The sequence below is a fragment of the Micropterus salmoides genome, unplaced genomic scaffold (assembly GCF_014851395.1).
Source record: "Micropterus salmoides isolate LMB-PRFRI ecotype aquatic unplaced genomic scaffold, ASM1485139v1 Ms_hic_scaffold_21, whole genome shotgun sequence".
Taxonomy (NCBI): domain Eukaryota; kingdom Metazoa; phylum Chordata; class Actinopteri; order Centrarchiformes; family Centrarchidae; genus Micropterus; species Micropterus salmoides.
In genome coordinates this window covers 21,607,509-21,621,913 of record NW_024041262.1, presented here as the reverse complement: position 1 = coordinate 21,621,913, position 14,405 = coordinate 21,607,509, and the positions used below count along the sequence as shown (strand labels likewise).

General features: G+C 40.9%; 1 protein-coding gene across 2 annotated transcripts; it reads right to left on the bottom strand.

Annotated features, from left to right (window-relative positions):
- Positions 1–1,631: 1,631 nt before the first annotated feature.
- acsl5 (acyl-CoA synthetase long chain family member 5) lies at positions 1,632–14,035 on the bottom strand. Of its 2 annotated transcripts, none has more exons than XM_038736141.1 (22): positions 13,942–14,035; positions 12,329–12,413; positions 11,560–11,719; positions 11,239–11,350; positions 7,446–7,510; positions 7,246–7,347; positions 7,060–7,159; positions 6,489–6,667; positions 6,316–6,348; positions 6,173–6,224; positions 5,428–5,501; positions 5,259–5,336; positions 5,007–5,141; positions 4,759–4,893; positions 4,581–4,676; positions 4,143–4,215; positions 3,893–3,981; positions 3,351–3,467; positions 2,566–2,709; positions 2,330–2,494; positions 2,119–2,190; positions 1,632–1,792 (listed from the first exon to the last, which is right to left on the bottom strand). In XM_038736141.1, exons 3-22 carry the CDS (start codon positions 11,713–11,715, stop codon positions 1,655–1,657), a joined length of 2,115 nt encoding a protein of 704 aa, XP_038592069.1. In that variant the 5' UTR covers positions 11,716–11,719; positions 12,329–12,413; positions 13,942–14,035; the 3' UTR covers positions 1,632–1,654. The 2 variants fall into 2 exon arrangements, with proteins under 2 accessions (XP_038592069.1, XP_038592070.1); XM_038736142.1 differs by having other exon boundaries at positions 2,393–2,494; positions 13,942–14,034.
- Positions 14,036–14,405: the final 370 nt, after the last annotated feature.

Here is a 14,405-nt window from a genome sequence, read left to right as displayed (position 1 = left end):
CAGCAAACCTTCTTGCCACAGCTCGCATTGATGTGCCATCCTGGATGAGCTGCACTACCTGAGCCACTTGTGTGGGTTGTAGACTCCGTCTCATGCTACCACTAGAGTGAAAGCACCGCCAGCGTTCAAAAGTGACCAAAACATCAGCCAGGAAGCATAGGAACTGAGAAGTGCAGAACCACTCCTTTATTGGGGGTGTCTTGCTAATTGCCTATAATTTCCACCTGTTGTCTTTTCTATTTGCACAACAGCATGTGAAATCAGTGTTGCTTCCTAAATGGACAGTTTGATTTCACAGGAGTGTGATTGACTTGGAGTTACATTATGTTGTTTAAGTGTTCCCTTTATCTTTTTGAGCAGTGTATAATGCTGCCTTCCACATATTGAGGTCAAAGTAGAGGCCAGTTCTGACCATGAGGATATTCGGCAGGAGCAGTGTCTTGCACTTGTAGGCCTATATAATGAATGAAAAATTAGTCAAAAGGAACATTGCAGTGTGGACATGAGATCATAATACTTGCATATTGCCTTGTTCTTTACATTTATAAATACACATATTAGCCCTAATGTCATTTGACCAATTATTTTCTGTCATGTCAGCAAAATGGTAAACATTTAAAGGGCCAATACAGTGCCAAATCATAAGGTTGTCACAGGGCACTTTTCATATTAAGCAGGTCCAGGCTGTAGCCTGCTTGTTTAAAGTAGTAAACATGTCACAAGACTACTGTTTCAGTGCAAACTCCAACGGACTCACTGGTCAGAGTCATGTCAGTGTTATTTAACCATCTCACAAGTCCACCATAAGGGGCTTTACAATCTGTCAAGTGTACAATACCCTGTATCCTTAGGTGTTTGATTCAGATAAGTAAAAGCCCTTTTACAGGGAAACTTCAGTAAGAACAGGATGGAGCCCTCTTCCAGGACAGACATGTAATAGATTGAGTGTACAATAGGCCAACCTAGTAAAATTATAATCTGCAATGGTTATTTTTGCCATCCTGAGTGCCCGTTCACCTTTGTGTACTTTTAGCGGGCTGTCTTCAGATGGCTTATAGGAACACCGACTTAAGCACATTTCCAAACAATTTGTTTCATCACTATTATAGTACATCAGACTACACTGTTAATGGTTTGTAATCCATCTGATCAATAGTCAATACCCACATCTGACTTCACATCCCATCCTTTTTCTAGGTCTGCATTGAGGCCAGCTTTTTACAGAAGTATTGTGAGGACCTCAAGTCAGAGTCTCCCAGCCTCGACTTTGACCACTCCCGCCCCCCCCCCAAAATCAGTTTGTGCATCCCAAGTTAAGTGCAATGTAATGATTGATACATAGCACAGTGCATTCAAAGCTTTTGCAAAGCAGACCCGATACGCCCAAATCTTTAACTGAGGTTATAGCTTCCAGCCTTCAACTGAACTGTAGAAGGATGAGTCACTAGGCTGCGGCCAAGGAGTCTGTCCAACTAAACCCCCGGCTGAACTGCAAGATTTATTCGACTCCCAATGAGTTTAACAGAATCTCATTGCTTCAGACATCAAACCAAAACACAGCAGAACTTGTGTCTTGTGTTTAGAAAGGCAAGGGCACAAGGTGAATTGAATCAAGGACCAAAGTAGACAAGTTTGTTGTGTAGTTTCATTTGATTTATTGGACATTAGCATACAGTCTGTCAATCTGTGGCTGGAAGAAAGCTTTGAGCTCAGCCCTCTTGGCCTTCAGAGTGGGAGTTAACAGACCGTTTTCAATGGTGAACTGCTCTGGGTGGAGATAAACATCCTTCACCTGCATCAGGAAGAAGAGGAGCAGGGGAGAGTGCAGATTATTGAACACAAGATTATGTTCAAGATGGAAACTGAATAAATAGGAGTCCAAAAACTTTGTTTAGAAGTTCTTTTTTTTTTAAACTCTACGTACTGCTGGAGTAATATAGTGGGTGTGTAAATTGAGGAGGGGAAATGACCAGTCTGAAATCTTGTCTTGTCAAGAGACAGTTCTTTCAACAAAAACAATTTTAACACACTAGAGGGTGACCTGAGACAGGCTTAGTGAAATGTGGAGCACCAGAAAATCTGAGTTCAAATGTTGACCTCTGAAAGAGTTGCCATTACCTGCTCAAAGGACTTTAGTCCTGCTTCTTTGCCTAGAGTGACCATGTCTGAAAGAATGGCTTTCTTGATTTCCTGTTTTTAAAAAAAACGCACTGTTAGCATTCCAATAAAACATTCACCTGAACTCAAAATCAAACACTGCTCTACATGCACACATTCTATCTCTCATTTCACAGCAAGCAGACTTTTTTTTTATGTTAATGAAATTTACTGCAGATCTTCCATTCTGGAGTGTGGGTGGAGGAGCACACACAGTAAGGGTAGGAAACATTACTGTGTTTTTGCAGAGTTCTTCAATGGAGCCTTGGCACCCCAGATTGTTGGCAAAACCTGGCAGGACCTCAGGATCAGGGACAACAATGGCAACCAGGAAGGACTACAGACAGAAGATCAGAATGATTGAGTGTATGCGCACCCCCCACCCCCACCCCCCAGTATTTATCATACCTGTAGACTGTCTCCATGCACAAATACTTGGGCAACAGCTCCACTATGTACATACACATTCTCAATCTTCTCTGGTGCTATGTACTCCCCTTGAGCCAGCTTGAAGATGTTCTTCTTCCGGTCAATAATCTTAAGAACTCCACTCTTCACAAAACAGTCAGGATACAAGTATAACTTGGATTATTTGTTCTTATACAAGTCAAGTATCTTTAAAAAGGCTGATAATTTTCAGTGTTGTGGAATTGAGCACCTTGGACAATGACCACACACGTAACACTAGGCCCGCTGCTACTTTGCCACACTTCTGTTCTTTGTGCTAAACCAACCATCTTCTTGCTCCAACTTCATTTTGGACAGATGTGAGCATTATTTTATCTAACAGGACGCGAATGAGCCCATTTCTAAAACACCTCTAAAACTGCAGCACTTCATCTTAGTTAATCCAAAAAAAAAAAAAAAAAAAACTAGTGATCCCAAGCAAGAGTAAATTACCCGGTTTATCATTTACATTTGTTAATTTAGCTGACGCTTTTATCCAAAGCGACTTACAATTGCTATACATGTTAGAGGTTGCACACCTCTGGAGCAACTAGGGGTTAAGTGTCTTGCTCTGGGACACAATGGATGATAAGTGGGAATCGAACCCTGGTCTCCCACACCAAAGGCAAGCATCTTATGTGCCATCACCACCCCTCATCAAAACCAGTAACAGTTATGAAACCCTATGATTCCACCTCAAATCCCTTTCATTAAACACTACTTGAACACATGGTCTTGATTCTTACCGGAAGCCATTTTCCAATGTCCCCAGTGTGGAGCCAACCGTCTTTATCCAAGGTCTCTTCAGTCTTCTCTGGGTCTTTCAAGTACCCCTTGAACACATTACTACCCTTGATGCAGACCTGGAAAGACCACCAACAATACATCAGACCTTGGAAACATTACATATTCCTAAAGTTTATACATGTGGGCAAGTATAATCTATGGTCTCTAAACTAAACCGTGATCTTTTAAACTCCTTAGAAATCCTAGAACAAGCTTTTACCTTCAGAATTTGAGAATAGTCATGTTTTTAAGTTCTCTTTAGTATTAAAGTAATCCAGTGATGGACTTTATATCCAAGGCCACATTGAACAGAAACTGCTTGTAGCTTAAAAAAAAAAAAAGTGAAAAAAAGTTTTAAAAAGTGCCATTTTGCCAAAGTGTAAAAAATATGAAGCAACGGGGTCAAGTTGTAGCCCACAGCACTATTCACCAAATCTGTGGCATTATACTTCCTGTTTATAGTGCCACCCCCCCCCCCCACACACACACATTATGAACTTACCTCCCCTTCTCCATTTGAAGCAAAGTAGTTCATTTCTTCAACATCCTCCAACTTCACAACATTACAAGGCAGAGGTACCCCAACATGCCCTGTGGTAAAAGATCAGGTATAGATAATTGCTTTTGGCCACAATGTCAAACTTAAGTACATTACTTCAGTAAATGTGCTCAGTTACTTTCCATTACCATGAGGGCAGGTCTACATTAAAAAAAGTCAATGTGAGGCAGTTGGTGTCCTTAGAACTACATACCAGAGGAGGCATCTCCTGGCATGGTGAAGGTGCAGCCAGCTGTGCACTCCGTCTGTCCATATGCCTCAAAGATCTAAGAGTGCCAATTAAATAAGAGTGCAGCCCGGTTATCATGACATGAGGCAGTCAATGCCAGCTGGACCTGGTTGTGAAATCTACTCCCCAAATACAAGCGTTCGTGTCATTTAGCTGCAAACCCCTCAGAGTTTACCAAGGTTCAAATATCGTACAGGACTGTTTTATAAGTTTAGCAGTGTTGACCCAGTTTCTCAAGATCCCAGAAAAGTCATTCTAAAAAGGAGGTGTGGGGGAAAGTAAATGATTTCTGGAAGTGTCATTGAAGGTCAAGTAAACACGACCCAACACCACATTCTCATGTCAAGAGATTACCTGGTTTTGGAAAACAGACAAGCAGCAGAGGGGATAAATGTTTATTACCTGGCAACCCAGAGCAGCCCTGAGGAAGTTGAGCACAGAGGGAGATATGGGTGCTGCTCCTGTCACCATGATCCGCACTCGTCCCCCCAGAGACTCCTACAGCCAAGATTAAGCATGTTCATGTCCAGTGACTTTGTTTCTAATAACATAATTGTGTTTGTTGGAACAGACGTGGTACCTGGACTTTGTGGAAGATGAGCTTGTCCCATATGCTGTTGTTCCTGATGATGCCCTCCCTCACTTCAGCATATTTCCTCTCCACAGCAAAGTTCAGCAGCCATTTCTTGAAAGGAGATTTAGCTCCACTCTGAACCTAGTAACAGGATTTTTGAACACAGCATTTGAAATCTGCAGGAAGTGCAGGGGTTGATGTTTAAGGCAGAATGAGAGGAAAGAGGGGGCTGTTGCGTCTGACAAATGACTAACTTTGTCATAGACACGGTTGAGAAGTCGAGGCACTACGGGGAAAACTGTAGGCTGCAGGGTTTTCATATCATCTGGCAGCAGTCTGATGTCACCCTGGAAGAATCCCACCTTGGCCCCAACACCATACATCACCGTCTACAAGAAGCAGTAGTCTTTACAAAACAATTTCAAGAGATCCTTACAGGTCTCATTTATAAATACAAGGACTGTAAGTGCTTTTATGATGTGATCGTAGTAGAGTCTGGACCTCACCTGTACAACTCTCTCGAACATGTGCGCTAAAGGCAGGAATGAAATGCTGACATCCTGAGTACTTGGAACAACTGACGTCTGTGGGATGCACAAAGGCTATGTTGGCAACAGTCTATGGCATATGCACTCATTTAAAACAAAGTGACATCTAATGGTCATTTATAGATACCTCAAAGCCTTTCAGGACACCTGCAGCATCAGATACCACATTCTCATGGGTCAACATTGCTCCTTTGGGGTTTCCTGAGAGAGACAATATATTTTACTTATTTCAGGTAATACCTTGGAAACAAGTAGCCATTTATAAAAATTTAACTGACAAATCAAACACAAACGAGTATTGTCATTATTACATCTATGCAACGAAGTGGTGCTTTGAGCTAAATGCCAACATTAGGATCCTAACATGCTCACAACATCGTGATGTTTTACATGATTGGGTGAAACACATTTTGACTAGAAGACTGCTAGAGGAAGAGTCAGGATCAAAGCCGTTATACATCCTGTGCAACAAATTTTATGGTAATCTTTCCACATTTGAGCCATTTCACTCAAGTGAAAGCTTAATGGTGGTGCAAAAGCAAAAATCAGGGGGATCACCAAAGTTATGAATCATCCTCTTTGGATCATGAATGTCTAAACTATAGGATGGATTGCCAATAAACAGCTAGATAGACTTCAGTCTGGACCAGAGTGGTGTCCCGACTATCTTAGCCCAATGTGGCTAAAAACAAATTTGACCATGGCTGCTCTCTTATTGTGATTATATGGTTCATTCTGTGAAGTCACATGTAAGATTCAAACATGGAGGAATCAGATTGTTCTTAGTAATTTAATGAAGTCCGTCTACTTTTTACAATTCATAAAATGTAAAACCCTGCAGATGAAATAAATCCCAGAAAGTGTAAAATCACCTGTAGTGCCACTGGTGAAACAAACAATACTGAGGTCCTCTGGCTTTGGTGGCTACAGGGATATGAAAATCAGCATATCAGAACAGCATGCAGCTTGTTAAATCTCAAATTTAAAATTTGTTACATGAAAATGTCAAACTTACAACTGGATTTTGAAGATTACTTTTCCCCAGAGCCTGGAATACAAACCCACATCATGTTTCCAGTTATGACTGAGCCTCTAACAGTATTATTTCCAAGTACAGAACTAATTGTTTATGAAGCCAGGATAAACACAAGCAATGACTCCCCAGTAAGTGTGTTCAGCATGCAATACCTCCACATCCTGCATGGACACAATGTCCACCCCACACTTGGTTCCTCGCTCGACTAACTCAGAGTTGAAAGGGTCCATGATGATGATAGTTTTGAGAACTGGAGTCTGGCCTTTCTCCCGGGACTGCAGCAGTGTTTCTGCTTTGCTTTGGTTGTCACAAAGCACTGTGGTGATGTCCGCTGAAAGAAAACATGATATTTTACCAGTTAAATATGCAGTACAATAGTAGCGAAAGTTGACAGTGTTGTATAAGCCAAGCAGCTGCACTAGATTAAAGTCCATTTGTTGACACCATGTTGTAATCAGTAAGATTCAGAGTAAAAGACGGGATTTATAAAAAACGCACAACAAGCCGCACTGCGAACAGCAGACACACTGTAGTCATGCTCTTTGTCTTGTGACAAATTGTCCAGAAGTGATCAGATACAAGCAAAATGAAGCACAGATTGAAGGAGCGGGTGTGATAAATACAGAGTCCAGTAACTCTAATCCCTGTAGGGACCGGTGTCAAGGGGTCTAATCTATTCTCACTTAATTATCAGCATTAGAGTGCAAGAGAAGCTCCAGTTACCTTGGTCGATAATGAACTCAAGAGCCTCAGGACCCAGGGTGTCGTACAAGGGAACCGCTACCATGGAGTAGGTGTAACAGGCCAGTTCACCAATAATCCACTGCAAGTGAGACCGCATTCACAGTATGTTGTTCAAGCCAAAAAATGCTTCACCCAGTTACCCCTCTGAGTAGTGCCCACACTTACCTCAGGTCTATTCTGAGCAAAGATGCCAATGAAAGTGTCACTGTTTGGCTTCAAACCCTTATGGATAAGTCCTGACCCCAGGTGCTCTGCTCTATCAGATACCTTCATAGAGGGGAAGTGAAGTGGAGTAGAAGGTCACCTGGAATTCCCAGTAGTTTGATATTTTTCTCCCTCCAATGTTGAATTTCATGCCATTTTACCTGTTTGTACTTCAGCCACTGGAATGGCCTTCCTGGTTTTCTGTAGCCCAAGCAAGGTCCATTGCCTGCAGATGAAAAAATGAGTACACGTATTAGAATAGTTTTAAGATAAAGCTGCACAGCAACACATTTAGAGGTTTCAGCTCACCACTGACAAAAAAGGGAACAGTGTTATTTAACACAAAGAGGCTCATTTCCAGACATTTTACCGTGTCTTTTATTGCATATAAGCTACAGCTAGCAAACTGTTTGCTTAGTATATGGGAAAGCATATGTTGTTTAATCTGTTTATGATCTAGTATAGCAAGTCAAGCTGGAAGATACTTCATACATGTCCTTGACACATCTAGACAATTTTTCCTGGAGAGATTTGTCAGCCCATCTCTTAGCTGGGCACAGTGACTTCACGGTCCAGCAACAGAACAGTCTGGCAAATAAACCCCAATAACAGGCAAGATCTGACAAGGCAATTAGTGATATGGTTAGGTACATTTCTGTTGCTTCGACACCCCATTAGTTATGTAGCCCCATTTCCAGTCTTCATGCTAATAGGGTACAGTTAAATGCCCTGCATCCAACTGTACCCTGGCTGTAGCTTCATAATTCAATTATGAATGGGTGGGCAGCCATCTGCCTCGACCCCCTCGGTTGGGGGTGAGGGGGAGAAAGAGCGAGAGAGAAAAAGTGCATGAGAGAGCCATAAAGAGGATAGAGGGATGAGGATAGGGGGGGTGCAGCCTACACAGTACACAGGTACAGACAGTAAAGGTAGTGTTGGTACCATAGACTGTAGTCTGTGTTTGGACATAATACACGTACCACAGAAATTTCATATATGTAGGTGAAACTTAGTCCAGGGGCTGTTCTGTAGGGGGTGCCACCCCCATGTGTGAAACAATATGAAATTTCACCACTCCTGAATTTTGTGCAAAGTTTGGTGAATTTGAGTACGTTTAGCCCCCCCCCCCCCAAATTGAGGTTACTTTATATAAAAAAAACAAACCTTCAATTTCAACAGGGACCTTGCACAGTTTGTGCTTGGGCCAAGTCCTTTGTCTGATGCAATTAGGTCATTAGTAGTTTTCACCAGTGCCGTCTCTGTGCTATGATGCACTCTAAATCCTGACAATATCCACAAACAAACTATTGCTCTGTAGAGGGTCACAGCTGTTTGCAGCTACTTTCTCAAGGATCTTTGAGAGAAATTGAAGGTTGGATATAAGTCTATAGTTGACCAAAAACCCTGGATCAAGGCTGGCTTTTTCAGAAGGGCTTCAATTACAGCTACTTTAAAGTACTGTGGTACATAACCTGTTGATAAAGCCAGATTGATCAATTGCTGACTAAGGGTAAAACCTCTATAAGCAGCCTAGTCAGGATGGGATCTAATATGCAGGCTGATGGTTTAGAGGGAGAGATTATTAAAGTTAGTCCATAAGATAAGTCTGTGCCAGCTGAGGGCAGGTCTTCGTGAATTTTGTTTCTAATAGCGTCGCAGTGAGCCTACAGCACTATCATGATCGATTTGGGAGGGACCGAAATTAGCATAGGAGTCCGTTACTTTGTGACTTGATAATGAATTAAAAGCTGGTTGAATCACATCCTTAAATTTAGCTACAGCACTATCAGAAAGACATTGTATAGTGATTTGCCTAATGGGGTTCAGCAAAAGAAACTCAAGTTATCAAATAGTGGTCAGATAAAAGGGATTCTGTGGGAACAGTATTAAATGTTCAATATCAGTACCATATACCAGAACAAGATCAGGGGTGTGGTTCAAACAGTGAGTCCATTTATGAACACTTTGAGAGAAGCCAAATAGAGAGATAAACGCAGCACTAAAGGCATTCATTCTCAACATCCACATGATTAAAATCCCCTACAATAACGATCAGTTTTAAGGATTAAAGTTGATTAAAAACCTCTACAAATTAAGAATAGAGTGTATGGACCAGGTCCTTTGTACACCAATAGAATTGGCCGCAGTGATTTCCAACTTGGGTGAGAGAGACTAAGAACAAGGCTTTCAAATGAGTTAATTTAGTTTAGGTTTAGAGCAGATTAGTAGGCTTGAGCTGAAGATGGCTACAACTCCAGCTTCTTGGCCTGTGCCTCAAGGAATGCGAGTATATGAATGGGAGGAGTGGATTATTTAGGCCAACATTCTCCATCATCCTGCCAGGTTTCAGTAATATTAAAATCTGATATTCATTTACTTTACACCTTTTAGGAGAGATCTGGTGTAAGAAACCAGATTTAATTCTTCTATTCTTTTGCACTTGTTTCAATTTTTATGCACAGCTCCTCTTCTGTTTACCTTTGATTTAATTATAATAGTCGGGGGACAGACACCGTCACTATGGGGTTTTGACTAGGTAACTCCTGAAAGGGAGCAGAGAAGTGTGTTAGATTGTGACTCTGCCTCTTGGTCTCAACTCTGGACTGTCAGATTTGGTCATTTAAACTTGGCCAGATTTCTAGATATAAGAGCTGCTCCAAGTGGGATGAATACGGTCTCTCAGAATCAGATCTTCCCCAGAAAGTCTGCCAATAATCTACAAAACCAGTTTTGACACCACCTTGACAAATAGCAGCATGTCACCACTGGTCAATTTTGGCACAGGTGCAGAGAAAACTACAGTGTCTGACATGGTTTGTGTATGTACACACTGATTCAACATTAATCTTACAGACTTCCAGTTGGTGTAACCGGGAGTCATTACTACTGACGTTAACAATCTTACTGTATTTATCCTTAGCCAGCAGTTTCAAATAAGACTCATGTTGCCCACTCTGGCCCCAGGGATGCACTTAACTATGGCTGCTGGTGTCGCCTAATTTACGTTTCTTAAAATGTGGCTGCCAATAAACAGTAGGTTTCTCAGTGTGTGTCGCTGAGTGGGGAAAATCCGTTAGAAATGTGAACAGGTTGGTGGTGACACGTAGGCTTTGAATGCTTACGACCATTCCTGTTTCGGACAGTCACCCTGCCAACCTTTCCAGGCTGCTCAGGAGATGCTGCAGGACAGCTAGCAGAGGCCAACTCAGGTCGGTCCGCACCCACTACCTGGGGCTGGCTAGCTACAGTAGCTAACAACTGGGCTATCATGGTGCTGAGCCAGACTTCAGGCCTCACCTCCATGTCTACAAATAAACTAGACTTGTTACATGTACCATCACCGCTGAAGGAGGCAAAAGGAGTAACGCTAGCTGCAAAGCTACAGGCACCAACAGCTAAGTATGGTAGCGTTAGCTGCTAAAACTTTCAAAAACTGATATTTAATGAGTCGCTAAAATATGGAAAAAACTGAGTGTTTAGACAGTTAGCTGCTGTAATGACAAATCTAACAAATTTAACTGGTATTTAGTGAGTGCAGTAAGACACGCTACCAACATACAAGCACCGGAAACAGAAGTGAGTAAATACGCTTTTTACAGCATGTCTGCTTCACTTTCAGCTTGACATTTGAGTAGTGTTAATCTTCTGGTTAACCCTTGAATAGTTGTGACATTTATTCGCTTTCTTGTCTAGTTGAAAGTCACGTGTATACCAATTGTACTATGAAAAAATGTCCGTTCATATTGCCGTGCACATCTTACCTAACCTTACGTTAAACACTCAATGACCAAAATGCACCATTTAACAATAAGCATTTTCTTGTTTATACTACGGCAATGACTTGCATAAGTTTCATAAATTGTTACCATTGAAATTTAGACAATAATGACAGGCCAGTAGCATGAAGGACAGTAGCCCATCCTGTGAGAGTCATCAATAAGAGAAAGTCATCACCTGAAACTCTCAGGCCCCTCTGAAAAATCTCGTAGATGGTCTTGGCATCAGCATAGTAATACGATACGAGGTTGTTGTTATCCTCAAGCAATGCACTCTTCCTTGCTCCATCCTGAGGACATCAAGCAGAATCACTCAAGAACAGCAGTCTTGCACATCACTGATAAACTGTTCAATACTGTATGCTGTACTGTTCATGTCATACTGAACATTCATAAATACACTCAATTCCTGCCTGTTCTATGATAGAAGCCCATGGTTCCTGTGGTATGCATGCATTTTAGACTAATGAAACTACGAAACGACGACTTGACACTATACCTTGATGCCCAGAGTTTGGCAGTTCAGATCAACGGGGATCCGGACGGGACTGGGCCGCGTATTGAGGTAAAACAGGGTAGCAGCTGCCAGGGCAAACAGGGAGATGATGGCCGGGGCCGGGAGAGGGGAGAACAGCAACTGGAAAAGGAAGTCCATGGTGCTGCGATGCAATAAAGTAGACATGCATTAAGTTTTAGCATTTTAAAATGGGCTCACTAGTTAAATATAATAAGTTCGGCCTAAAAGTTGCCCTTACTTAAGATAGTCCTATTATGTAATTCTATGCTCTTTGACACTGCTCTTGATATTGTCTCAGTAATAACTTTAGGTCAAAGTCAACATGACTTGTGCAACAGTTCATAACTCAAGGTAGTGTTCAACCCACGAATGCTTAAACATTACAATGCATACAGTTGTAGTAAGCTCAGCACAATATTTACATATTGCCCTCATTGACAACACTTAACCGTTGTGGCAGTTTGACCTATGTGACATATTGGGTCATGTGTCAATTGTAAACTCAAGGTCAATTTTACGAGAACATACCATAAGTAATTGGGAACAAGGTAGTTTTACAGAATTTAAAGTTAACATGGTAATTAACAAAAAAACACCTCATTTTAATAGTGAATCAATATGCATCTGGTGGCAAAACAGGTTGACCATCTTTAAACACCAATTTGTTAAATTCATCATTTATAAATATAGACCCAGTACAATAAGATTAAAGTTACCAGTGCTGAAGCAAAAGTCACTCTGGCTAACCTACCTGCAGTTGGGCCTCTCAGGTGTTCCGCTCCCAGCTGATGAGCAGGTATGTGTGGTGTGTGCACAGCAGATCCTCTTCCACTGCTCTAAAGGGTGAATGAGATTTAAAAAAAAAAAAAAAAAAACAGTGCAGCAGAAGGAACCTTTGAACCTTGGCCATCACTTCCACTGATAAAAACCCTATGAGTAGAGATGCCAAAATTATTCCGGGATGTATGTCATAAAGTGTGTAATGTGCATTGCATTAAGTTGCTTAACCATCAGCTCTATCAACTAACAGTTAATTTGAATTTATTCCAGATAGATAAACTTAACACTCAATGTCAGAGGACAAGATGCTACAGCTGATGAAAGGTCTTGTCTGCTTGTTTATTATGTTCAAAGTCCTTACATAACAGAACCTGAATGCACAAATACACAATACAAAAAATTCTCTCCAACTACTCTAATTAAATAACCTTAAGGTCAGCCTGTGGACCTTGGAAGTTTTGAGATTCTTAAAATGTTACAGAAATTCTTTAAGCTCAGATTTGCGCCATTGTTTCCCCTCTGTAGAATCTAAACAGCCAAAGACTGAATATTTGTTGATTAGAATGAAGATAGTAGGGGTAGATGTGAATACGCCAAAACACTATTAACTGAAAAGATGCTACAATATATCTGTAATATAATGCAGTGCGATTCTCCACAAACTATCTAAAATTAAATCCGCCACCTCTTTAAAACCCTTTCAAATACTGATCACAACTTTCTCCAATAAGTCTTTTGTGAAACTGTCAAACTTGCATTGGACTAATTTTAAGAGCAGAGTTAAGACTGGCCCAACGCTTCAGACAAGTTTAAAGTCCGCACTGTATAATTCAGCAGAGCTCAGAAGTTTTCACTCTTGCTCCATCCATGGTAATATTTTAAAAACAGTTAACACTAATTTTAAGTGACTAACCTGTAGTAGCATTTTATCTATTCTTTTTAAATAACTAAATTCATTTAGTTTTGTTTAAGTCATGTTTTTAGCAGGTGTAATCAGCTTGTGGGCAGCCTGTGTGTGTTCACTTGATGCTTAACATTAATAACTGAGAAAGATAAGCCGAAATTGCGCCATACATTTGATCACAGTTATTAAAGTGAGACCATGCAACACTGTCTGGACAGCCACATGGAGAGGATACATAAAGACAGCAGAATGACTCCTATGTTGGTTATATTTGCTAACGTCAGCCAACATAACAATAAGGCTGTAACAAAACCACTCAGTTTTTATTTGTTTAACAGTGCATTTCCTGCATGTGAGGTTTACTTTTCATTTGTAAGAGGAAGACTGGTATTTTCTCTTTAAAAAGTTACATACTAGCTTTGTGGCTTGCAAAGCCTGAATAATAAAGTTCTCAGATAAGTAATTTTGTTCAAGTCTAATAACCTTAAAAGACATTTAACTGAATGACAAATTACATTTTGACAAACATTTCTACAATCCATACTTATATATATATATTTCATTAGCAAAGAATAATCACAGTGCTAAACTTCAAACATGTTATCTTGTGTTAATGATTTAATTCTGCTGGACAGAGAGCTAAAGGTAAAGATTCATTAGGAGAAGCCTTGAAAGTTTACCTGGTGGGATTAGAAGAGGTAGTCTGGGGCCAGGCTGAGCAGGGGTCCTCTGGGGAAAAGCAGCTGAAGCCAACAACACCACTAATGTACAATCTGCCCACCTGAGGTCATTAGCACCTTAAACTGCACACAGGTGTGTGAGACCGCACCAAGCAAGGCTCAACCTGCCTCATACGTCTCCACAGCCTTGCCCCTGCAGAGAACACTCCCATGAGATCTGTTTACACTTGGATGTTGCTGTATTGATAACATAGATCTTAATTAAATTAGCCTACATTCTTTAAATAAAACAGTCAACTGTCATTTCTCCTTATCTATGTGTGTTTGCATGCAGAGATAGAAGAGATAATGATGAACTTTGACACGGGATTTATGAATATAATAACTAAAGGCAGATTGGATGGGGCAATTTACTGATCTGATAGTTGATAAAATCTAATCAGGGACTTAACTCACCGATCTGT

What these genes read in the sequence shown, in the direction of transcription:
- acsl5 (XM_038736141.1), bottom strand. Translation starts at nt 11,715, where the DNA reads ATGGACTTCCTTTTCCAGTTGCTGTTCTCCCCTCTCCCGGCCCCGGCC. An exon ending in GAGGGGCCTGAGAGTTTCAG is followed by an intron (nt 7,511 to 11,238) that starts GTGATGACTTTC and finishes TTTCATCTGCAG; the next exon opens with GCAATGGACCTTGCTTGGGC. An exon ending in ACATTGGAAAATGGCTTCCG is followed by an intron (nt 2,710 to 3,350) that starts GTAAGAATCAAG and finishes TGTTTTGTGAAG; the next exon opens with AGTGGAGTTCTTAAGATTAT.